Here is a 26,694-nt window from a genome sequence, read left to right as displayed (position 1 = left end):
CTGGAAATGAGACATCATGATTTAGCAGCGCTTTCTAACAAAAACTGAAAAATACCTCTAATTTTATGAAACAATGTTGGGTTTCGAATCGGGGAAATATATATTGATGCGTCAGCTCTGGTTTCTGCACAAGTTTTATGAAAAACAACAGTGCAGAACTACATTTCCCAGCATGCAATGGCAAGCATAATTTGTCCCGCCCCCTTTTTTGAGTGGCAACTGGCAAATTGTTTGTTTCACTGCTACCAGCTGCAGGCTCATCCCAATCCTTGTCGGAGTGGAAACACGGGGGCCGACAGTCGTCTTTTTTCCTCGTTGTGCTTTCTTTAATTTCACCCGCTTCACTCTCTCTTTTCCTCAGTTGACAACTTTTCTTTTCTCTCCCTCCTTTCCGCTCCGTTAGAAGGTTTTAAAACCCTGCCCATGTAAGCTGTAGTTATGTATTTATTTATTTATGTATTCTCTTTTTAATCAAACGGAATAGATAGGGTGTATATATATATATATATATATATATATATATATATATATATATATTAGGTGTATCACAAATGAGAAGACGCAAAAGATGGAGCTACACATTTTAGAGCACAGTTTGAAAGTAGCAAGTGTAGCGAAAGAGGGCATCCAGGCTTGCACTCACGGATTAATCAAACTAGCTTTTCTGCCCTCTAAAACAAGGTAAGTAGCTTTATCAAACCGGGGAAGTTTGTGTGTTGAGTAAAAAACAACTGCATTCGCTATCTGTTTGAGTAATCTAACATTAGCTTCGCAATAAGCAGTTCCAGTAATTTATAATCCACATTTATATTTGCCCCATGTAAAGGAGAGGTGCATGACATCATCCAGTGAATGATCACTGATGTTTGTTTTCCTGGGCAGTAATTGTTGTCTGTGGTGTTGTTGAAGTTCATTCGACGATAGAGGGGTGTGTGTACGTGCTCGGGTTGTTTTTCTTCTTGTGCAGCGGTATTAATAAATACATGGAGGGGGATGTTGCTTTAAATTAAACTTGAACCGGCGTCGTGAATCGCTGTCCGTGATGCTGAACAACACACGATGATGTATTCAGCATCACGCTTCGATAGAGTCCGAGATAAAGGCCATCCTGATAGCAGCATGATGACTTCATGCAAAGCTTTTGTGAGATTGCTTATCAGGCTTAACAGGGATGTTTCGAGTTCAATACAAGTTTAGAATTTGCTGATGTACCACGAAAATAATTTCCTCTCGTAATTTAAAAATAGAATAAAAAAAAAACAAATCGCGGTTACAGGAAAGCACTCACAATGGAAGTGAATGGGGCCAGTCGACAAACGCTTAAATACACATGGTTTCGAAAGTATAGCTATAAGACATAAACATTGTACGTGTTGACATTATTTTAGTGTACCACGCCTGCATCACACATTTAGTCATCCGCGGATTCCTCGAGCACTAAACTCATGCGGACCTTTTTCAAACCGCGTGTACTCTGAACTCACGTCTGCACATGCGTGAGGAATTATTTGCAATAATTGGTGGGTCCACAAGGTGGCAACACACTCAGTTGAGCCGTTGCTGTCACAAAGAAGCGCTTGAAGATGTAATCGCGGCTAAACATCAGAAGACAAATATGTGAGGATGTCACGAGATACCTGCACTTGTATAACCCTGATTCTGAAGGAGTATAAGGTCATCTTTGTGTCTAAACTCCTGAGGGGAAGCAGTCCAATACCTCGAAGCAGTCGTGGTGCGCATGCGTCAACCACCTGTGTATGTGCGCACAGTCAAATTAAGTGTACTTTTGAAATGATAACGTTTGTACACAGACGCTAAAGCCTGGTTTTATCTTTTTTCTCCTGGATGAACTAAAGCAACCTAGGCGAAGGAAGCCGCCGTTTATACTGCGCATGAAATCGTTTTAAAATGTTCCAGCCACACCCGGAAATAGTTTTAATGAATCATCAGCACTCTTCAACCAGCCAAGATCTCTCAGGTCAAGAATTTCAGAGGTGTGCGCGAACAGGAGAAATCACGCCAAACGAACACCTTGCCAGATCAAAAACTTCACTGCGTTTTGTCATCATTTGTAGGCAAACTAAGCGAAGCCTGTTCGCCCAGTAAGTTTTAAGTTAAAATTAGCATTAATTGTTCACTTGGGCCTGGATAAGTAAAGGTCAGCGAGTAAAGGCGCTGACTAACACACCTGGATTCGCGATTTGAATCCCAGGGCGTGCTGAATGACTCCAGTCAGGTCTCCTAGCGACCAAATTGGCCCGGTTGCTAGGGTCGATAGTCACGTGGGGTAACCTCCTCGTGGTCGCTCTCTCAGTGGGGCGCATCGTGCATGGATGCATGAATAGGACGAAGCTTCCACAAGCTCCGTGTCTCCGCAGCAATGCGCTCAACAAGCCACGTGATGAAATGCGTGGATTGAAGGTCACAGACGCTGAGGCAACTGGGATTCATCTTGGGCCACTCGGATTGAGGCGAGTCACTATGCCACCACGAGCACTTGGAAATTGGGCATTCCAAATTGGGGAGAAAATTAAAAAAAAATTACAAATAACTATACTTTGGACTTAAATGCCTCACTGTAACTGCTTTTTATTTTTAATAATGAGGGATGAGTCAGATTTATTTTTGTGGTAGTCAACTTTATGCCACAAATGCTGTTAATTGAGCTTGACATGTATTGAAACCGGATTAATCCTTTAATCAAAACTGACCGTGATCAGTTTAACAGAGGACTAGTTGAACTACACGTAATGTAATTATACTGGGAGCTCGAAAGCCTGTGAACAGCTGCACAAGTAGGAAAAAAGTTGTGGCCTGAACATGATTTGCATCCATTTGGTGCTTTGGTTCGCTGTTTTTGAGCAGCACTGTGTTTGCCACCTCTTGTATCAAGCAAAACGCATTCATTAGTGCTTATAACTTAATGCATTCTTTTGTATCTCATGCTGATACATCCTCAGATGAGGGTCTTTTGTGAAAGACCATCTATTCAGAGTCTCAAATGCCCTTTTTGAGGACGTCTCCAGTCTGAACATCAGAGCGAGAAACATCCTGGTCATTTAGGTTGGTTAGACTGTGAACATACAGTAAGGCCTATAGGTGAAAATTCTGACATGTACTCACCCTTATGTTTTTCCAAACCAATATGACTGTTTAGGTTTGGCGTAGTGTTAGACTCGCACACCATTCAAGTACATTGTAAGGAAATAAAGATGCAGTGAATGTGAATTGTGACTGAGGTTGTCAGTCTCTTAACATTCTGCCTAACATTTACTTTTTGTGTTCCACTGAAGAAAAAAAAAGTCATACAGTTTTGGAACAACACGAGGGTAAGGTATCCCTTTAAATAAGGTAGCATGGGTTGATTTGAGGTTACGTTAAATATTGAGATTTACATTTGAGGTTACTTCAAAGATACCACAGTGTAGATCAGTGCTTCAGTTCCCTTTTATTTGAGTGGTTATTTGCATTTGGAAATCTCATTTTTTAGGACCATAGAGGATCAGATCTTTATTGGGTGGGATAGGGACACATTTCTTCAGCAAAACAATATGATATCTTAATGGTTGTCATGCTCTGCCCACTTGTTTTTAAAAGGTGCTTCACAAGCGCAATCAAAAGATGGAGTATTTACTGCAAATTCTAATAAGTTTTTTGCACAGTAAACTTTGCCTTGGTTGAGATCAAAGATGTTTTGTCAGGACTCAGAGCCTGGAGTTGCATTGATGACATCACCTGCAACTGAAAGGAAAAGTACAGAAAATCACAATGTAACATTGCAGGAAAAAAGTTCAAGGCCTCATTAAAATTGACTAATCTTATTACGCAACAAAAGCTTTTTAAAAGATTTCTGTTTTCAAATTCAGGCTCTTTTTACAGTGTAGTTCTTGTGGTTTGTATCTCTCCATGTACATTGTGTCTTGAGGGTGTTCAGTATGGACAAGACAACTGGTTTAAGAACTTTTTGCAGGTCCAAATGCAAATTGATGTAGAAATCCAATAGGCCCCCATTTGTGATATGGCATCTTTCTAGATCTCATATCCTTAAATTGATTCAGACTTGACAAACACTTTGTTTATTCTCCTATAGGCACATCTTGAACCAACTTATTTAGTAGCTCTTTGTGAAGAGTCTCAGAGTGATACAGAATGTGAACAACACAAAGGGGAGGTCTAGAAAAAGTCTGAAATGTTGACTATATACAGTGTATCCATTTGGGAGGATAAAACTTCAAAATAAAGAAAAATATGTTCACTTTCATTGTGAAGTAGTTGTTTTAGACTTTTAGTGGCCTATGGTAGTGGATGATGCCTCATTTTAAAACTTAAAAAAGAACCCAAAAGTATCATTGAAGTAGTCCATGTGGTATGTACATCATATTCTAAAGCCTTCTGAATGATTAGAATAGATTTAACGCATTAATAACGTGCGATTAATTTGACAAAAAATAAAGCGTTAAAAAAATATCGCAATTAATCGCAATGCTTTCCTGAGAAATTCCTGAGAAATGCAAGCTTGTAGTACCACCTGTTTACTCCAGAGGGCAGTAAGTGAAATTTCAGCTGTTTGAGCAACACCCAGTTTATTACAGTGAACAAAACATTAACAACCCTTAAGCGGACATACAACACAAATGTGCGTTACCTTCTTGCGTTCAAAACACTTGAAGGAGCGCAAATGCGAACTAAGGGATCTCAAGATGTGTTTAAAGATTGAGTATTAAATCATATTTTACTTTTATGACGCAACACACCCGTGATGCGACACAAGCATGTCTGACGCAGGTCGTATGGTCTTTACCTCATACATATTACCAACAAAGTTAAGGAGGTGTCCTTTAAACTGTTACTGTTTTTACCCAGTCAATCTTTATTTAAGAAACATGCTCCCTGAAATAGATCCACCTTTTTTGGGAATGTGTCCACGCTGTAGTATTTTGGAGAAAATTTTGTTTGTTTGTTTGTACGTACCTCTATTTTAATTAGATTTGCGAAGCACTTTGAATACTTTCCGGATGCACTGTATATGAAGATCAAATACATATGTGTTAAAGAAACTATTAAACCTAATAAATACAAAAATCGTTTGGAGGATTTCTCCGAGTACCTCGCCATCGTGGACTCGCTAGTGGGTTGTTTATTGAGGTGAGGTAGATGTAGGTTGTGGCGGATGACATGCTGCATATTCTTAAGGGTGGAAGCGGTTAAAGTGATGAAATAATTAGTTGCTTGTGTTTCCGTACTTGTCTGGGGCGTTTGTTTTTTTTTTTTCTCAACGTTTACAACGGTGTTCTGATGTTGGTCAGATGTAAAGGAACCAAAAAGCTGCCACACTGTCGAGCTGACATGTCCTTTTTTTTAATTTTTTATTCATTATCTCCTCATCACCGGCAAGCACTACAGTCATTTTCGTGTGTTCTGATGTCAAATGGCGATGCGACCGCAACGCAACTTGTTATTGGCTGTTTGCTTATCACCCGTAGCATGCTCCTTTTATCAAGCCATATGATAGGCTGTTTATGATCCAGATAAGCCACATGCTTGAGGGTTTTCATGCAACCAAACTTCATGTCTATTTGCATTTGAATGCATTTAAATGAAACTATTGAGTGTTATCGATAAAGGTGTACCGTCGATAAATACCAATACCGTTTTATCGCCCAGCCCTAGTTTGACTGTCAAGTCTATCTGGTCACAAACCTTACAGATGTAAATAAACATAGATGTACGGAAACGCAGCTGCTGATGTTGCTGCTTTTTTGTTCCAAGTTTTAAAAGAAATGGGCCAAGATTGGTAGGGGAGTAAATCGGAAATTTTATCAGGAAAAAATCTTGTATCGTTTCTGTTAGCCAGCGATCCAATTTTGGCTGATACCTCAAAGTCTGATACCTCAATATGATTTCAATTAGATTCAGAGGCCTGTGACCAATATTTCGATATTATGTGTCTGTTTTACACATTCAGTTACTTTTATCTCACAAATGTAACCAAAATATAATTGTAATATTTTGAGCTCTCAAAGTGCATATCTATATAGAAAATTGTGGGGTTGGAACTGTTGTTTGATCGGTGTAATTTTGTGCATCATATCATTACACGCTACACAGCAGCAGGTCTATTGGCTTACATTTACACTTACAAATCCGACATTTTAATACACATCTGCTTTTTTCTCTGCTGTTTACATTCACATTAGACATCACTCTTAGTGTTTACGTGAATGCCTCACCAAGATGGGAATTTTGGCAGAATTTTGGAATGTATTTGACCGTTCAGGTGCGCATTAGCCTGAGCATTTTGGGAACAAGCGCATGTTCAGCACACACACATGTCAGCTCTCATTTAAATAGGGCGCAGCTGTTACTAGATCGCTAGCGAATTCTAAAATTACTTTCAACAGCAGAATAAGAATATGAACTTTCTAATAAGTGACACAGGCCTAGCATATCACACATATAGCTATCCGGTCAGTCAAGTAAAATTCTCTTTCACTTACCCCTTCAAAAATCCACTTGTCGTGGATAAGCTTTGTCGAGCCCTGATTAAATTAACAATTTGGAATGAGTTCATCATGACTGTGGTGCCGTCTGACCAGTGTACGGAACAAATCATGTCCCATATTGATTCAATATGGGACGCATTTCATATTTGAATACAGGTCAATCCCATGTGAGCTAAGCGTGTATGCAGAAAATCATGAGTTTAGAAATTGTAAATTGGGAGGAGGGGTGGAAAAAAGGGTGAAACCTCGTAAAATCGGGAGTGTTTGTAAGTATGCAAGAGAGTAACTGAACCAACTCAGTTTTTACTGATGTGTACAGTTAAACCATTAATCTTACGACTCTGTTCACACATAACATCAAAACATTTCAGGTAATGTTTAAAATTCTAATTCAGGGATCTAGCCAGTTCTAATATTACTAGTATTTTCGAACTGGTCGTGTTCACACATGACCTCTAAACTGAAAATTGCAGATAATGTTCTAGAAAAAGCTGTATGTGAAAGCGATTTATTTCACAGTGTGATATTATAGTGTGTTTTGCTTAGATTTTAGCTAAGCTCTTTATATCTGCCTGGTTGTTTCCAGTTTATCTGGTAATGCTGTAGGGAATAATGCAAAGCCGTCTAATATTTTTGTATTTTGTTTAACTATACATTTATTTATGAGATACTCTTATATGAATGGGTAGCAAAATTGATTTTAGATAAACCACTAGGATCAATAATTATTGAAAGTATGTGTCTTGGAGTTGAAAATTGTACTTTGTGACCATCAGGAGTAGAGAACATTTCTGAGCAGATTTTAGCAGAGGCCATGAGTCATTGTCTGTTGAAAATGTACAATGGAGAGGTTTTGTTGCTATGATTAAAGGGACCCAAGACCTGTCTTTTATTATTGCTTTTCTTTATTGCTCAACTGAGGACTTTATACCTTTTCAAATGAATGTTGAAAAATCTTTTTATCTCTCTCTTCACTCGAGGTTAGTTACTGTAAATTCAGAATAGTGTAAATCCTGTTGCAAATAAGGTGCATAAGGTGCACCAAAATCAGCTTTTTTCACTATAAATCTTGACTTCTGCAGTCTCTTGGAGCGATCATGATTTGAAGCTTGATTACACTTATTGCTTCAGAAGCCATTTATTAAACCGAGTCTTATGGATTATCTTTATGCTGCTTTTATATCTTGAAGTTTGAAAGTGTTGGACACCATTGACTTGCACAAAAAAACGTTGTGTTCCGCAGAACTGGTATGTACAGGTCAGGAGGCATGATTAATTATTTAAGATTTTGTTCTTAAATGATTTGATTCTTTATAAATAATCACACTAATGTGTTAAATTGACAACCCTTATTTTTACACATCTCCCTAGTAGAACATTTCATGTAATGCTTTAAGTGATTCATATTTGATTGTGCCAATTGCTTTAATACTCACTAAACACTTCTCAGTGCAGCTATCCTCAAATGGTCCACTGACAAAGCACCAGAAATTTCTGACAGCTTACAAAAACCTTGGAAATATCCCCCTTTCCCCTCCACCACTTTGGTAGTACTTCCAGAGTCAACAAGTTGCCTGATATCCCCGGAGAGGCCAAATGATACACTATGTGGGTGGACAGGCCCATAAATAAGGACTCCTCTTACCAGGTATCTTGGAGCCATTTGGGGGATATGAGTAGCAAGTCAGCAGCAGCTGCCCAGCATTTGTGAAGCTATGTATGTCGGGTTATGTTTGTTCAGGCAGTCGCAGAGCAAATTAATTCTGAAACACCTTTCCTGTTTTGTAATCTTTGAGCATAAATTATACTGTCTGGCTGTTTTGAAAATAACATTTAACAGAGCTGTGGTAAAAGAATGAATTAGAAAAGCTGAGGTTGCACTCTGAAAATGTCTCTAGAAATGATATTTTTTTTATTTTGCAACAGGGTGATGCAAATTTATCCAAAAGCCACCTTCCTGGTTTGATTATGAATTAAAAGGCATACATACATGCATAAAAAAAAACTGCCATACAAATTGCCATGGTACTAGATATGTAGATAAGGGATAGTTCACCCAAAAATGAAAATGATCTCATTTACCTACACTCATGCCATCCCAGATGTGTATGACTTCCTTTTTAGAAGAATATTCCAGCTCTGTAGGTTCATAAAATGCAAGTGAATGGTGTGTTTGTGAACTTTGTAGCACCAAAAATCACATTAAGGAAACACATCATCCGTATGACTCCAGTGTTTAAAGCCATATTTTCTGACGCAATATAACAGGTGTGGATGAGAAACAGATCAGTGTATAAGTCATTCTTTTACTCTAAATCTCCACTCTAACATTCATTTTCAGATGTGAAAGTGAAACTAAACCGGTGCCACAGGCGACTTTCAAAAGTGAAAGTGGAGATTTAGCGTAAAATAAGGACTTAAGAATATTTATCTATTTCTCACCCACACCCATCATGTGACTTCTGAAGACATGGATTAAACCACTGGATTCTTATGGATTACTTGGTGGTTTCTGGCATGTTGCTTGAATGTTCTTGTCGGTTGCTAACTTGAGTCAAATGTGCCTACCAATTTCTCAATGATGGTCTGGTTCCTTGATATGGCTCTGGTCCCTTCAGTGAAAATCTATGATATATTTTCTTTTGTTTTTATCATACGCTGAGGCAAAAATCGTTAGTCACTTTGAAAAGTAAAAGCACATCTCTCGTCAACAAGCTTCATGGTTTGATGTATCATTAATGTTCGTAGCACAAACTTAGGAGCTTGTTCAGACACCCAGCACCAAGTGAATTCAGTCATTTTTTTTGGACTGTTAATATTCTGTTATCTCTGTGGTATGGGTATATGTTATAGTTTATAATGTACTGTGCAAAATATAAGATGTTTCACAAAAGGATTTGTCTTAAGATGGTTATTTATATCTTCAGCTTTAGCGTCAATAGGAAAAATACATTTTAGTCTCCCAAGCATTACTTTTGCAAACAGAATAAAAGAACAGGGAGCCCTGCAACAGATGTAATGGCCCCACAAAGCCCCCCACTGAACATTGTGTCATACTGAGATTGAATATAGAGACCGAAGTAATTGAGACAGCCGAAATAGATAGAAGAACTGTGGTGAATTCTCTAAGTAGCTTTGAACATCCTATCTGCTAACAGCCAAGACAAATTGTGTTCAAGTGTACCTCGGAGAATTGGTGCTGTTTTGAAGGCAAAGGTGGTCACACCAAATATTGATTTAGATTTTTAATGTTACTGGACACTGTATGACATTAATTGATTAATAACTAAAACTTTTGTACAGTACTGTATGTCAGGGTTTTTCTTGCATAGAGAATTACTAGGCGGCCACCTCCGACTGTCTACAAAATTTTGATGGGTGTCTTCATGGAAAACACTAACAAACGTTGGACTCGATTGATTGTCATTTGTAACTACAAATCTCGGAAATAATAATACAAAAATATTCCATTGTCGAATAGTCGCTTGATGTCATTTAACGTAAATTGAGATCATATAAAACTAAAATGATGACACGCGAGAGGAGCGCTGCTGCTCGAGTGTCTGATTGAATCACAGATCACAGCCTGGCGATATATCTTTATTTCATCCTTAAAGTTCATATAATATGGGAGAGTGGCATGTAAATAAACACAAACTCCAAAACTGTCATTCTCGGTGTGGTCAGAGCTGCTTCAGCCGGTCGCGGAAGTGACCCAATCTGAGCGGGAGTCGAGAATGGGAGATTTAAAGTTCCGCCGGCTGATGCGCGCACTAACACGGAGACGCTCGTCTCTCACCCCCGCTGTCTGCAGCTCGCAACATCATCATCATGATAAGATCAATCTTATGTGAAAAAATAACACTAGTTGACAACAGTGTGTGTGTGTGTGTGTGTGTGTGTGTGTGTGTGTGTATTGGATAGATAAGATTGACAAATACTGATCAATAATACTATAATGACTAAAAATGTTTACAGTGTTCAGTGACTAAATTGTCAATATGACTAAATATTACTAAAATGTCAACCATTTTCATTGACTAAAACGACATTAAAATCCCCAGACTTTGTCAACTAAAACTTGATAAAAAATTCAATAGTATAAGGTTGTCTAAATATGATAACTAAAAAGGACAAAACAGAATTAAAACTATTATTCAGTTGCCAGGTCCTTGGGAGTGTATTAATGCAAGCCAACATTTACGTTTTCTTAACGTCACTTTTTTTTTATTTATTTTTTTTTTTTTATATCAGTATGGTACCACCTCCGCCTCATTTTGAGCCAGGAAAAAACCTGCTGCATGTTCATTACGCTGCTCCTCCTTGGCTTGTAATTTTAAACTGTCTTTCTCTCTTTTCATTTTCTCCAGATGTAAATTCTTTAGTTTAACCGAAACACCAGAGGATTATACCATCATTGTGGATGAAGATGGCTTTAAAGGTAGGTGTTGTGGTTACTCTTTTATTAAGAGTGCACTGGGTTTAGTGCAGCGAGGCAAGATTAAGTCATGTAAAATATCAACGATTCCCTATAATTCATTGTAGCTTGACTCCTTGCCATGTTTGACCACATATCCGCCCCCACACACACACACGTTTGCTTTATGGGTTACTAGAGGCTAAGCTGTCAATAGGTTTGGTTTGTGGTTGATTTGAGTGAATCCATGTCATTACACTGGTTTCCATGGTGAACCCCCTTTGTAAACATGGACACCAGAAGCTCTTATTGCGCGAAACGGGTATTTTAAAATTTGCTGAAAATTTCAGCTTTTGTTGGCAGGTTTCATCTGGTGAATGTTAAATCTGACACAGAAATGATCTCATAATGAATGAAACTCTCATAAATATTTTCATATTTATTAGCTTTATGCTAACATTAATGCATTATGAACTAACATGAATAAACACTGAACAATTGTATTCTTATAAATGGACATTAACCAAGGTTACTAAATCCTGTACAATTATAATAATTGATAGTTCATGATGCATTAAAAATTAAGCAAAAAGAACCCCATTATAGTAAAGTGCTACCATATTTTGCAGAGCTTTGCACTACAATGAGGTAAAATGTTATGCAGGTATCTGCGTAGGGACTTATTTTGAGTACATTTCATTATATTGCTTTACTAAAAAGTTATTTATGCAATACAATGTTACAGAAATAGCAATGCAGTGCTTTTTCACATTACTGCTATCGAAGTTTTTTTAAAACAACTGTGCTGCTGTCAGACTACAAGATGCATGTAGTTAAATTAGTAGTGGGACTACTTTTAGTTAGTTACTCGCCAACACACTTTCACATGCCATTTTCTATTTCACATGCCGTTTTAAAGCCATTTCCCCCATAAAGTACCGGTGCAAGTTCAGAAATTTAGAAGGGTTGAAAGATATGTGACAGCATGCTGAGGATGCCATATTCATTCAACATATCAGGCCCTCATCAGGAATCTAAAGGCCATTGGTGAACATGCAGCCCACTAAATGGCTTCATTGTTCCTGTAGGGTAAGAGTGCCACATTCATCTCTCCTGTGCCGCTCACATTTGACACTCTTCTCCCTTGTTTTTCTGTTTCAGAGCTGCCGGAGTCAGAATATCTCAGTGTGGCAGATGCGACGTGGTTAGCTCTCAATGTGGTGTCAGGGGGCGGGAGCTCCACCAGTTCTCAGCCAATAGGTGTAACAAAAATAGCAAAGTCTGTCATCGCCCCGCTGGCTGATCACAACATCTCAGTTTTCATGCTGTCCACCTATCAAACGGATTATATATTGGTGAGTGTCACAGATACTGTAGAGCAGAAGACATTTACACTACCAGTCGAAAGTTTGGACACGTCTACGTCTACCAGTTTTTCTTATTACTGCTTTCCATATACTCCACTTCAATTATGTCCTGTTTGCATTTCCATCACAATTCTATAGAAACATGTTGATTTCTCTTGCTAAATGTTAGCAAAATTATATAATTATTTGTTGTAATGGACCTAATGAAAATTGGGTTGTAATTGTCATTAATATTGTTTTCATGTTTAAACCCTAGGGGATGTTTTCAGTAGCTAGTTCCTCTCCAGAGTGTTATATAAAAGTGTTAAAAGACAAACATTGTCAGTCCGGTTGGGTTGAGCTGTGAAGTGTGTTTTATCTTTTTGCAAATGTCTTCACACAGTACACATTGCAATATAATAAACAGTCTGAAAAAGACACCCAAATGTTCTGTAAAGTAAGCTCATCATTGTAGCAGATCTGCAAAAGAGATTTCGAGCTGTAATGCGGTAGGAGCACAAATAAATAATACAAATATGTATTAAATGCACAGCTTAGCAGATGATATTATTGAACCAGTATATCTCACTGACAATGTCACAATACAATACACAACACATGTGTGATACTCTGACCCCCCGATTACATGTAATTAAGCAAGCACAACAGACAAAACAGCACAGCACCTTCAGACTATTTATTTAGTTTATAATTGCTTAATGATGCAACGCATTGATGAGCAACTGGATATCATATTTCCACAGTATTGGTTTCAATCTCTCTTGCGCTGTTCACTTTGTTTTGTTCAGAACGGTGGCTCAGATGCGGCTCGGATCCCTCTGAGGCATGGCAGTTTTAAAGTTTGAGGTTGTTTGAATGACCTGCTTAATTTGTTGAATTGTAGGTAATGATATGAATGCACATACAAATAAACAAGAACCATTGACATAAGTGCCTAGAAAAAATATGTATGATTTTTATCAGCACAGCCCCACATTTCAGTCAATTCAAGACTCCCTATACCTTGAACATTAAGACAAGTCATCCATCCACAAATGTATTGCTGATACATTGCAGATTAACAAAAGGCTTGGGAATTTTAGTCTGAATATCTTATGGTTTTAAAAAAAACACACACAGCTTGTTTTCTCTAGCCCACATTTGATTACATAAGCTGAAACAAATGCTTGTAATAAATGTAGGATCATACAGGACATGGAATTTGGTTATTGCTGTTACATGATTAAACTTGCATACAGTAAATACTGTGCAAAACATCACTTCTCCTTTTCTAAACCAACCGATCCACCGTGACCACTGCCAGTTGCTGTCATCTCAGCACAGTGTGTGTGTGTGTGTGTGTGTGTGTGTGGCGAGGGGGAGCGATGTTAATCAGGGGTTGTTATGTAAAGAGGATAAAGTCTTGAATCAGCAACCACTTGCTGGAGTTTACCAGAAAGTTCACGTTCCACACCAGCTGCTCCCAGACAGAGGCATAATCACAGGAGCTTTAAAGAAAGAGAGGAGATGTCTTGACTCCTGTGCTGGGCCATGGGAAAGATTTCCTTCCCATCTTTCTGGCCTGGTTACTCAACTTTTAACAGCAGCTCTAAAATGTTGCTCTGTATTGGCCTGTCAGGCCTAGAGAAGACTGATTGCTCCTCCATTTGGATGAGGAAAAAAGAGAATATTGTCTTCTGATGGTGATGTTGATGGATTTAAGATGTCTGGCCCTTGGAAGGACTCACATTTGTGTTATTTCTGTGCTTAATGGGATTTGAATTACATTTCAGAGTTTTAAAGTTTGTCTGATCCACTAGCACAGAATTGCAAAAATGATTCCCAAACACACTCTTCCGTTGGTTGTGCAAAAAGTTAGCCCTGCCCCAAACATGCACCATTATTTCTGACAGTATTGCTGTGTCATGCTGGTTGGGATGTTAAATTAGTCAGAGCAATATTTTGATAGCACCATGGAGCCACAGTGTTTACACCTTTGAGGAGAATCAACCAACGAATGACTTTTATTTGTCTATGCAAATTAAGCTGGTATAAGATAAAGTATTTTAACATTTACACATCACCTTTAACTATATTTAGTTTTGTCTTGAGTTAGACTCATACTTTGATCGTATCATTGAGGATGCTGAAATTCTTTGGAGCTTTTATAAGCTCGTACAACAGACAACTGGAACTGTATATCAATGGATAGTTACCCTTGAAATGTTGCATCATTATTGCTCTGAATTTAATTGGTTAATTGGTTACTTAAGATATGTATTGTTTTCACTGGAATATATTCTGAATTTGGACTTTGGTGTTTGAAATGCAAATGTGTTTGAATCAGCTGGTTTGGTTACAGAAGGAAATAGCAGAACTGGAGCCTAATTTCAGGGTTTCTCCATGTTTGTGTTTCTGTAACTGGGTTTTATTGAACAGTTGAATGCTGTTTTCATATGTTAAAACTGGAGATGCACCGATTGCAATTTCCTTGGCCAATTTCAATTTCCGATTTTGTTTTTTTGTTTTTTTAGTTTTTTCAATTCCGATTTTCTTTTTAACTATTGACCACACATACAAACAAAATCTACCTTCAATGCTAAATTTATTTTCATAATAAAATAAATTATTATACATTACAATTTCCCCCAAACTGCACTAAGTTACAGGATCTTCTCTCACTTAAACAACTCTCAAAATAAAGTGCTCTGTGACTAGAAAGAGGTAGAAATAACAATTAACTGCAAATGAGTTGATTTATATTACAGATGTCATTTTCCACTATTTTTATAAATGGACCTTTTTCTCTTTATTACTCATCTAACAAAACAATTCCAAAGATCTGAAAAACTGAAGTGTCCAATAGGCTCAACTTACGTTAGATGTACAAATATCAGTTGTAAAACTGAGCACTGCTTCGGGAACGGCTTGTCAACACTCCTGTTTTTCCCGGGAGTCTCCCGTTTTGTTATTTCTCCCAAAAAAATTCCCGTAATTTGTATGGCCCAAACCACGTTATGTGAATAATGAAATCAATATATTATTCCAAGGTGGTCCAGTTGCCAGATCTTGAATGAAACGCTTCCTACTCACACAATCGACACATACACATTACAAATCATTTATGACCCCAATCTGGCAACCTACAACCCATTTGCGCTGTCTATCTGTGCAGGCAGTAGACGCGGGATGTTAAATCAAGCATCACTGGTAGAGGGGAGGAGAAGACTCAGCTGGTGCTCCGGTGAAAAAAAAACAAAATATACATGTACATTTAACAGCTGGATGGAAGAATTGAATTTCATATCCCGAAGCCATATCGACAATGCCCACGCCTTTTGCAATGTGTGTCGCACTGATTTTAATATCGGACACGGTGGGAAAAATTACGTTAAATCACAACGGCACAATTTGTATGTATTTAGCCTGCCTCTGCCATCCAGCACCCCCCTTCCCCTCTCACGGATTTGTGTACCCAAATGTTGACAGATAACGGGCTGCGTGTTACATGACACGAGATTAAACAACTCGGGAAACACGACGTCCGAAAGTACCTCATACGCTGTATCGAGGAAATTTATCAGATTTCTGATCCCTCTGTCCTCAACTATGGAGAACAGCTGGTCATCCAGGGCCATGAATTCCATAATTTTCCTCGTAATTGCTTTGGTATTTTCGCTGCTCATACCAAGGAATGATAGGAGTCGCTGCTGAGTTGTGGCTGGCTCTGAGCTCTGGCTAGCTTTAGCCACTTTCACTTTTTAGCTTCTTTTTTAAAATGGGCATTTTCAGCTGGGTGATGGTGTTTTAAATGTCTAATTAGGTTTGTTGATCCGAAAGTTATTGTGGTGGTTCCCCCATGGTTTACTTTGGCCATACAATTATTACATATTTCGAACTTTATGTATTCTTCACTCACACAGTGAAGATCTCCCACGCCAATGACATGTTTACATGCGGCTGTGACGTTATTGCCTGCACCGCTGGCAACAAAACAGACCGGCTTGGAATCGGTAAGACGTGAGGCTGACCGGCCAGTTACTGGTCCGGGCCGAGCATGCGGAAAATCGGCTAATTCCGGTCCCTGGCCGGTCGATCGGTGCATCTCTAGTTGAAACTTCTGAAAGTCTCTACCAGAAATGCAGAAGATGGGGCATGCTCATCTTTACGAAGTACGTTATATTTTAAAGACCTACCAAAGAATGTAATATTTTGCAAAAGTGCACGTAGTTATAATAATGTAGACTGTTCTCTGCTTACTGTAGCCTACCTTAAAATATCTTAAAATATATACTTTTTTTATTTGTTTTTATTTTTTATCTGGTATTAATGCAATTTTTTTGTCCCTTATACACCGATCAGCCACAACATTAAATATATAATATATTCTTCTCATCACAATTGTATATATTGTGCCATTCTGAGTATATTCTAGAGACTGTTGTGTGAATTGTGAGTATATTTTGCACGCTCTACAGACCTTGATCTTGCTATTGACCCCTTCGGGTATAAAATCTTTTTTTATTTAGATTTGTGCTCTTTGAAAAATAGTCTGTTCAAATCCCTCGTGTAAAGAGATATGGGTCAGTAAGACATCCAAACTTGCAGGGTTGGTGTTGGGTATTTGTCACCTCTACTTCAGGTACCACAGTACATTATGAACGTAAATTATCTGCAGGGTTAGGCACAGTCAGCAAATAATTTATATATTTCCTTTTTAAAGACCCGTGCTCACTAAAGTCTGTTTGGTGCCTTGTTTATAGTGTTTTCACTAAATAAACTGAAAACGAACTGCTTGTGTGTGGTTCTAAACGTAGGTCCGTGAGAGGGACCTGCCCATGGTCATGCACACGCTATCTTCAGAGTTCACTCTCCTGAGGGTTGTCAACGGAGAAACGGTTGCTGCCAACAGTATTGGGGTCAACAATGGTTTTGTCAAGCCTAAAATAGGTAACCATGTGTCATTAGTCTGAGGATGTGTCGACATAGGGCATCTTATAAAATGAATTTATTGTTCTGAATGATTGTTTTTTTTATCCTTTATTAATGAAATGTCTTGACTGACACACCAGCTGTGAGTTTGCAGTGTTAATGCCTAAAATCAACAGTACGTTATTGAAAAATTAATGACTGCCCATTTCCTTTCCCCAGTACCTCGGCCGATCATTCACCCTCTTTCCAGCCCCAGTAACATGTTCTGTGTTACCAGCCTGGACCCCGACACGCTGCCCTCGGTGGCCACGCTGCTCATGGACGTCATGTTCTACTCGGGCGGGTAAGAGCTCCACGCAGGGCCTCTTCTCCTGCCTCACATATGCTGAAACTGAGAGCCTTCTGCCAGATCTATTAGAGAACGATGGTAATACACACAGGGTACTGTAGGGAGTGCATTAGTGTGACAGCAGGGGAGAAAAGACAAGCAACAAGGGAGAAATGTGTATTTGTACTGCAATTCTATTCATTTAGCTTTTTCTTGTGGTCACTAAACTTGTTTGCTTTTCAGATTGTGGCATCAGGTCAACAATTCAAAGGAAAGAAGCATTTCAGAGAGAGTCAGAAATAAACCACAGGTTAGGGCAAAAATGCTCCAGATATGTAAAATACAAGGGCAAAAAAGTTCCCATTAGTGCATTGCTTTGGCTAATTTATCAGGTATATAACACACAATGCAGGGGTTTTCAAACTTGTTGATGGCAGGATCCCCCAGACATGATTATCCCCTTGTGAGAGAAGCCCTTTATAAAGTGTGTGTGTGTGTGTGTGTGTGTGTGTGTGTGTGTGTATGTTATAAATATATATACTGTATATTAATTGTAATTGTATTAAAGCCAAAAGTAATGAGTAATGTGGAAAATATTTACGTAGTTGATTATGTATCTATTTTTCTACCCACAATTAGACTAATGTTAGATGTATAAACCTGATGAGAAACACTTTAAATAATATTTATTTTGAAAGTGCTATACAAATATATTTGATTTTAGAGCAAATTTACAAAGATCAGTGTTTCCCATTGGGCCCGCCACAGTCTAATTTGACCCAACACGGTCTCCTAATGATCCGAATATTTTTTTACAGTTCTCATCTGAAATATTTTTGCACTTCTCAGTCTCTTAATAACAAAATAAAAGGTTGTGTTTTGCGCTCGCTCTTGCGTGCCAGTCAGCTCCTCAACCACTGCTGTAAACTCACGTGTGCGCAAACACTCAGATATTTGCACTGGAGTATTCCAGGATCTGTCTAACGTTATTTTGTTGAGGAGGACAGCAAAGCTTTGAGGCAAGTAACGTCAAAGCCCTATACATCGCAAGTGAATCACTCGCATATACGAGAATTTTGCGTTTTGCGATTAAAAAATCGCCAGTGATAGGGTTGTGTAGTTTCAAAGCACCGAGTCCCTTTTACTAAATAAAAAGCAGTTGATTTAAGAAGCTAGATTCAGCCTCAACTTTCCCTGCATGATGTCTCATCCGTGCAGGAAAAAAACACTTGTCTCATTCAGTTGAACTGTGAGCATCTCAGGGAACCACACCGCAGACATCATATGAATATGAACCACTTAAGCGCGCTTATGTGCACTCCGTCTACAGAGACTAGAGAGAAAATATAAAAAAGGTATAAACGTATTAATTTTGTGAACGCAAAGCACTCCAGTTTCATTTAACAGCCATGTAATGGGAAATATTGGTGGCCATTGTGGGTTTATTCATGCAGTGTTAATAACAGGCAGTGAGACAGAGGAGATGATAACATCCAAGAAACAGAATCTCGAAGTCTTCCTTCATGAGAAATAAGGGCTTGTGAGTTAATCAGAGATCCTTAAAATAATGTGTGAAAGTGAAGAATTTAAGACAAATAGTTTACTATTACTATTTTTATATATATATATATATATATATTTTATACTTCTATACTATTTACTATATAATATAGCTATACAGGTTGGCTGGGAAGCAAAAGAAAACATTGAAAGTCCAATGGATCAAAAGTAAATCAGACAAATAAGAGATATATATTTTAGTTATTTAGACATATTTTGATAAATATAAACATTTTACACTTTTATATTTGCCTGTCATTCATATGTTTTGAAGCCTGAAATGGAAATCATACCCTTAATTTATTATATGACCCAAGCTAAATTTCTATAAATGACTGCATGAAGCACACATAGTGAGTTTGTATGGTAATTAATTTTCATATTTGTGAAATACATAAAACTAAGTTAAATGAGGCTCTGTGAGAGATTAGTTAGCACCACAGACTCTAGCTCTGAGTGAAAATTGTGCATGGGGTAGTGTCAATCTAGCAAATTTTAGCCAATCACGTCAGCCATGGCAGGCCTTGGCTCTGTTTGTGAACAGCTGTCAATTAAACCCTAGATGGGGTGAAGAGCATCATGTATTGGGGGCGCTGTTTCTCAATTCAATTTATTTCAAAGTTGCCTACTGCAGCTTTAAGAGCACAACACGGTTTACAAGAGCACAACACAAGCCTCTGAATTTTGCTCTCAAAGTGCACCAGATGGTTAAAGAATTTAACTTTAAAATGGATAAAAAAAAATTCGGAAGTCCAAAAACTCAAAGCTGGATCCGCCAGCTCCAAATGGGGGCATCAGTTCCACACATGGTTGGGGGAAGGGTTAGGTGAGGGGCTCTCCATATTTTTGCTGGCGGTTTGGAGCTCCCTTTCCTTTTTGGAGCTCTGCCTGCAGTTATATCCTCGAAATTTTCAGCAGACCCTCTTGCATACACTTGAAATGTTTAAAAAAAAATCTGTCTCTATGATGCCATTTAAAAAAACCCTGACTGAAGTGAAATAACATAAGCAGAATTTATGTTGTCAGCATGGTATAGCCAATATAGCTTGTATTTCAGACACAGTATGTGGCCAGTTATATTTACTATCAAAAATAGTTCCAAACATTGCCAAAGCAGGATGAACTATTGTGTCGCCGGGCAACGCACAGACTTGTCTGCCTGTTTAGAAAACATTTATTTGACATGGATGATGCACTGTTTTAATGATTAGACAAATCATATGCACATTTAAAGGGGAAAAAATGCCTGAAATTCAATGTCAGGGGATGTTCTTTTGCAAAATCATCAGTTTGGCTCTAATGAGGGTTGTTTAATAACTGCTCCGCTTCATTACAGAGCAAAAGAGACTGAGCAGAACGAGGATTCTGGACACATCCGCTTTTTCTCGTTCTCGCTGATCGAAGGGTACATATCTCTGGTCATGGATGAGCAGACAACACGGAGGTTAGTTCGCTCTGCCCTGCTTCTAACACACTAGTAAATTTGACATGGACTCTTTATTTTCTTAATACATGTTCCTGATCATGTGTTTATTTTTCACAGTGTTCACATGTGTAACTACAAAATTACCCATGATTACTAGCAATAGTTACTACTATACATGTTGTAAAACCATTGTTACACTGTGGATACTACAGTATTAATGTAGAAAAATCATGGTTACTAAAATATTACTCTAGTAAAACCATGGTTTACTTTCGTAAGGGGTAGTAATAACAGTAATAATTTCTTTGCATGTTATTTCAAAGAGAAACATGTTAACATGATATTTCATCAAATTGTAATAGCTGCGCCTCTAAAGCATCTTTCCATTTCGTCTGACATCACCTATCCCTTTTATTTGTTAACCCCTCCCCTTCAACATCCTATGATATAAAGACTACTAGCTTGATGCACTAATCCATTCTGGTTTGGAAAGCCGATTTTTCCACAATCCAGATTGATAGTCAAGTCATACATTTTATTTATTTTTTCCGTTAAAAGTCCTGCTTCACACGGAAATTAATCTCATTATGGAAGTAAACTGGTTTGCAAATGGCATTTCATGTTGACGTTAATGAACTAAAATTTTCATTGTTCCATTTTCAACAGTAGTATTGCACCTGCATGTATTGTAAACTGGCCTTACTCCCTAAAAACTGATGCTTAAACTATATCTGCAATGATATCATCAGAATTTGCTAAATTATGCAAAATGCTGTCATCTTAAATGTGTTAAATGATCTAGTCATTGTGAATGCAGTTAAAACACAACTACTCCATTAAACGTTTGTTTTGTACGCTTCAATGTGAATTAAAAGCTGTTCCGTTTTTGTCAGATTTCCAAACAATGTCCTCTTCACCAGCGCTTCAGGAGAGCTTTGGAAGATGGTTCGCATTGGAGGACAGCCTTTAGGGTTTGGTGAGTACAGGCTAAAACGGGGGTCAAATTCCTGATTATTTAATAAATATGGGCAGGTTTTAGTTAAGTATTGATAATACTTATTGAGTAGACCCTCTTGTGTAAGCAGTTTGTGTGCTTACAAGGCAGTACATTTCACAAACAATCTTGTTAGGGGTATTGAATTCTGTAATTAAATCAGCCTAAACCACTTAACATATAGTCTTGATTCAAACATTGCTTTTGTAGATCATTTCAGTCCTAGGTGTGCTATCTATTTGTTTGTTTATTTTCTTAAAGCTTTAGATTACCGATACTTAATAGGACATTTTAAGGTTACAGTTTTAAAAACACCCATTGATGTACATTGAATACATGTTCATCCAAAATGTATAACCAACAGCCAATGTTGTGACAATGTTGTGACTGTGTACTAAAAGTAGGGACGCCACCAACTTAACTAAGTTTCGGTAACGTGACAATAGCAATAGTGTTTCCACAATAGTGCAGCTTTCCAGTAACAAGCTACTTTTTCCAAAAGGCCTCCTTTAAATTATTCAGTTTTAAAAAAGTATTCACCTATTCACTTGAGCCCCTGCAAAGTCACTGTGTTCTGTTTTAAAATATTTAGTTAATAGCTGCTGTTTATCACTGTTATCACTGTTGAGTTGTATAAAAATGTCGTCAAGTTTTATTAAATTTATTTAGTATAAATGTATTTAATGTTGTCAACCTATTTGTTTAGTGACCATAATTCATGTTTATATTGTTTTTGTGCCATTTAAGTTCATACTGATCTGATTGCAGAATTAAATCATCATCTGATATCATTATTTTAGATGAGAGAGATTTTCTTCCTTAAATAGCTTTAATGTAGTTAGCTAATTTTGTTAGTAACTTAGTGTAGCCAAATCCTTTTTTTAAATTGTAGCTTGACTCTAGTTTAGCTATTATTAGGATTAGCTTGGAAAGCTACAGTTTAAATTACAGCAGACAGCAGTAACATCGACATCATATTTGCATACTGAATTACAATTCTTCGATAAGCTGCTCCCCCTTGGTTATCGTTGCTGGCTCTGACAAGTTTTGCAGAAATGTTCCATAGGAATACTCTAATAATTGTTTGGTAATATTGTTACATGCATTTAATATTCTTGCATTTAATGTAAAATGATAAAGAGGAAGGTGCCTTAATACCCAAAATATGTGCACGGTTTGTAATATTTGGTTAACCACGAGAGTTCACGAACAGTTATTGTATTATTTGTCGGAAGTTGGAAGTTGGGACTTGGGAATAAAGAACGTTTATTGCCATGGATGCGTCAAACACAATCTCAGATTAGCAGGGAATAATGTGCACAGTGAGCTATGAGCCGAAATAGCACAATACATAGATCTTCAAATGATAAAATCACATTAAAGTCGAACAAAAATTATCTCTGGCACTGCCTGCAACATATTCTTAATAAATGAAAAATGATTAATTCTGCCTGGGCAGGTTCACTTTCCATGAGGCAGAATTATAGGACTTCAACAGTATGCTTTGATTTTTAAATGATTCGGCATTTAACTTGTGTAATTATTGTCTGCAAACCAAGTGTGGAAAAAAAAAAAAAAAGTTTTTCTCAACCTTTATCAAGCACTGAAACTTTGCCAGGTGAAAAACAATCTGGAATCATGCGTAAAGCAGATTACCTGAACTGCATCAGAATGTCGATTTGTCACACCAGCACTGAAAACGCTTGATGCAGTGCAACAAATGGTGAAACAAAACAAAGGTGTCTCAAGATGCATTTATAAATATTAAAGTTCTTTTAAACTTAATATAATCCCTGTGTTCCAAACGGGATAAATCACCCTCCGAAGGGCACTTTGAAGGAAGAACAATCATAATGGTCATACTGCAAAATCGCTTCAAACTGAATTTCCAATAAAAATGATTAAAAAGTTACGAATGACCCATTTTAACCCTCCAAAGCTCTCAGTGGATGGTAAAGTCTTTGAAGGGGATAGGGCATAGGGATAATCACTTCTGAATGGAATGCACCCAGTGTCTAAAAAAAATGGGACTATCCTGAGTTGTGGCATAGCGCAACAAAGACGTCCGTCCAGTGGATGTTTACATAGAAACACAATTGAGAACAGCACAGATGCAGGTGGGAACAGCCCGTAACACTCCATATAGCCTCCTTGAAAAACTGACCCGAACCTGGCCCAAAACCTGTAGGTTTGTCGGGTAGCGTCGGACTCTGATCGGGTTGAAGACCTCTTCACACGTGCAGAATAACAGAATAGTGATTTTGGTATTTGAATACGGCACATCGCTATTAATATCACATGATTTTGGATGTAAATTATGTAATAATCACGACAGGCCCAATATTGAATCCTCATTTGTTTTTAGTTTTATTGTAGATCTACCATTTATTCTTACCATTTGTACTTCAGTTTACTTACGTTGTTTGAGGCAGAAATATTACTATTGATAAAAATAATTATGGGTCTTCCATTGTACTCCTATTAGTCGAAACGGGTTTCACCTCTTAAATTTATTTTTGTGTGTATTTATTTTATTGCTTTCTAGCTGCATATTCAGTTGTTATGCACTTAAATAATTACAGATAATTGCTTTTAGATCATTAACACAAAGTACACAACTATACTATGATTATTTGAGTTTTCACTGCAAAATAACACAGAAAACACAGCAAATGGCCTCATAATTTTTTTAGCAAAGCCGCAGCAAGTCATTTGGTCCACAGTAATCAGGAAAAAGTGCTGCGAAATCCTGGTGGGACTGATTTTTGGGTGCAGGTCAACTGAATTTATACAGGCTACAAATATTTCCCACGCACATTAATGCACTTTTGTCTTCCATCAGATGAATGTGGCATTGTGGCTCAGATATCTGAACCTCTGGCGACCGCCGACATTCCAGCCTATTATATCAGTACCTTCAAATTTGATCATGCTCTGGTAAGTTTCCTGTGATGCAAGTCAGCAATCACTTGTAACTGCTTTTCTGTCACCGACGCTTTACCTACGGAGATCAATATTTAACGGCAGCTTTTTTGTTTCCATCCAGGTTCCTGAGGAGAATATCCAGAGCGTGATTGGAGCCTTGAGGACCAATGAGAGCACAAGACAGTGAGACTCCTCGTGACTGGACGTGGAGTCCCACGTCCCTGCAAACATATTTGATTTCTTATGTCAAACTCATAAAAGTGCCAAGAGCTTTCCCAAGGACTGGTTATAGGGGAAGGTTTGGAGGGGGGTCGGGGGGTCTTTAGTCAGTATTGATCATTGCGTCACTAGCCACCATCTCTGCATCACTTCCTGTCCAATTCCTGTCTACCTGCAAAAAAGCCCTTGCCCAACCCAAAACCCCCATTCACATGAACAGGGACATGTTGTGGTATATGGTGATGGTGTGAATCCAGTGTTTTTCTTCTCTGCTCTTTTTTTTTTTTTTCTCCCTACCAACCCTCTTTCTCTTATCCACCCCTCCTCCGCACACCATTTTACCATGGCAACAAGGCCTGCTCAATCCTGGGCCTGGATTTCAAATACCAACTCTTCAGACATTGCAAATAACCAGCATGCATTAGTGGCAGGAGGACACAGAATGTACTTAAATGTTCATTATCTGTTTTCCCTTGCAGTGCCAAGACACAGGGCCTAAACAATCTCCTTTTCTAAAGTATGAGTTGGTTGAGTTTTTAGTGAAAGACTACAGTTCAGTTATATGTTTAAGTCGCAAGTTCAGTTTTTGTGAAAGAAGCATTTCATGGCTGTTCAGAACGTTTCTCGTTTTTGTTTCGAGGTTTTGTACGTTTCCACCCACCTCAATCTTAAAGTTGCATTTCAATCCCAAGCTGCTGGGTAAATAAATAGCTGTTGCTTTTGCATTCACAGTACAATCAATGATTTTTCTGTTTGCCTGGCCGAGATGGCAGCGAATGTCCAGAGATTTTGTCCAGCGTGTGGATTCAGGTTAGGTGAAACTTGCATTTGTTCAAGTTGAGTACACGGAAGTACCAAACAAATTGTGCAGTTTACTGTATACTGTTTTAAAACACTCATTTCGGCTTTTATTTGCTACATTACCTTCCCCATGTATGTCTGGAGTAGTCACGTGTTTGTGATTTTGGACATAAAGATGGCAACCATACTTGCTCCTTTGAGTATTTCAAAGCTGTCTCTTCATCTGTAGAGGAAGCTGGTGGGGAATGTCGTATTTTTGATTGCTCCGTAAGAGTCAAGTGTTACAGACACTGGCCTTGGTTTAGGCCTTCAAGCTCCCCTTGTCTGCACTTTATTAAAGGTCTATCTTGATGATCTTACTATACTGATGTGAAATAGAGGGGATGAGTTTTTTCCCCTGGAAGGAGTCTCTTGTAGGAGGTTTAATTGCTTTTTACACGTGTCTCTTTTCCACAAGTTTTTTTTCTCCTATCATCTCTGAAGCAAAGATTTGCAGAAACCATGTATTTATCAGTGTTAAAAAGGGTGGCATTTCTTCTCTGACAAGGATGTGAAAACCATATCGTTTTTCAGCTTAGTTTGTTTAGGGGTTTTTTTTATTATGAAATGTTACTCTCTTCCACTGTTCAAACCATGTTTTCTTAAGAGCACAGAGGGGATTTACACCATACGATTGTGAGACCATGTGCCAATTTTGGATTTCTTAAGTTTATATTAATTTGCTCATATTTGTGATTTATTTCTGTGGGATATAAGCTGAATCCTATGATCTTTGCGTAGGCTGCTTCTGACTACCCATACAAATGATTGATTTCATTTGAAGAATTGCATTGATTAAACAAATTCAGACAACAGAAAAGATCCAAATTTTGTTGACTTGTCTTTTTTGATGCAGTGTGTTGGTCAGAAACGATGTCTCTTTATACTTGCACATTAAAGAGGGCGATTTTTCAACCCTTTCCTTTTCCCTCTGAATGTATATTGCTTTATAAATGGTACTATAATCTTATATGATCTACAAATATAATTTGGTACAAATAAAGCATGTACTTGATTCTGAAGGATACAGCCAGTTCAATAACTTTATTTATAAATACAAATGTAATTTATTTTTAATCTGACATGTTTTTCTGAAGTGTCTTTAAAGGAATGGGTTCTTGGTTCAATGCAAGTTAAGCTCAATCGACAGCAGTTGTGGTGTAATTTCAACTTGTTCCTCTTCTTTAAAAAAATAAAAGCAAAA

The 26,694-nt window shown here is 37.9% G+C and overlaps 1 protein-coding gene across 2 annotated transcripts; it reads left to right on the top strand.

Annotated features, from left to right (window-relative positions):
• Window positions 1-261: 261 nt before the first annotated feature.
• LOC127642888 (cytosolic arginine sensor for mTORC1 subunit 2-like) lies at window positions 262-26,405 on the top strand. 2 transcript variants are annotated; one of them, XM_052125322.1, is made up of 10 exons: window positions 262-425; window positions 541-681; window positions 10,874-10,944; window positions 12,082-12,275; window positions 17,084-17,216; window positions 17,418-17,541; window positions 20,423-20,530; window positions 21,406-21,488; window positions 24,349-24,443; window positions 24,553-26,405. In XM_052125322.1, coding segments are annotated over exons 1-10 (1,017 nt in total). In that variant the 5' UTR covers window positions 262-423; the 3' UTR covers window positions 24,619-26,405. The 2 variants fall into 2 exon arrangements, with proteins under 2 accessions (XP_051981282.1, XP_051981283.1); XM_052125323.1 differs by having other exon boundaries at window positions 262-681.
• Window positions 26,406-26,694: the final 289 nt, after the last annotated feature.

Source organism: Xyrauchen texanus, chromosome 4 (genome assembly GCF_025860055.1).
Source record: "Xyrauchen texanus isolate HMW12.3.18 chromosome 4, RBS_HiC_50CHRs, whole genome shotgun sequence".
Lineage (NCBI taxonomy): Eukaryota > Metazoa > Chordata > Actinopteri > Cypriniformes > Catostomidae > Xyrauchen > Xyrauchen texanus.
The sequence above is the reverse complement of the archived record's forward strand: the minus strand, read 5'-3'. Positions and strand labels throughout refer to the sequence as shown.

Coding starts and splice junctions, on each gene's coding strand:
- LOC127642888 (XM_052125322.1), top strand. Junction 12,276..17,083: donor ATCAAACGGATTATATATTG/GTGAGTGTCACA, acceptor TTCTAAACGTAG/GTCCGTGAGAGGGACCTGCC. Junction 21,489..24,348: donor AGGACAGCCTTTAGGGTTTG/GTGAGTACAGGC, acceptor GTCTTCCATCAG/ATGAATGTGGCATTGTGGCT.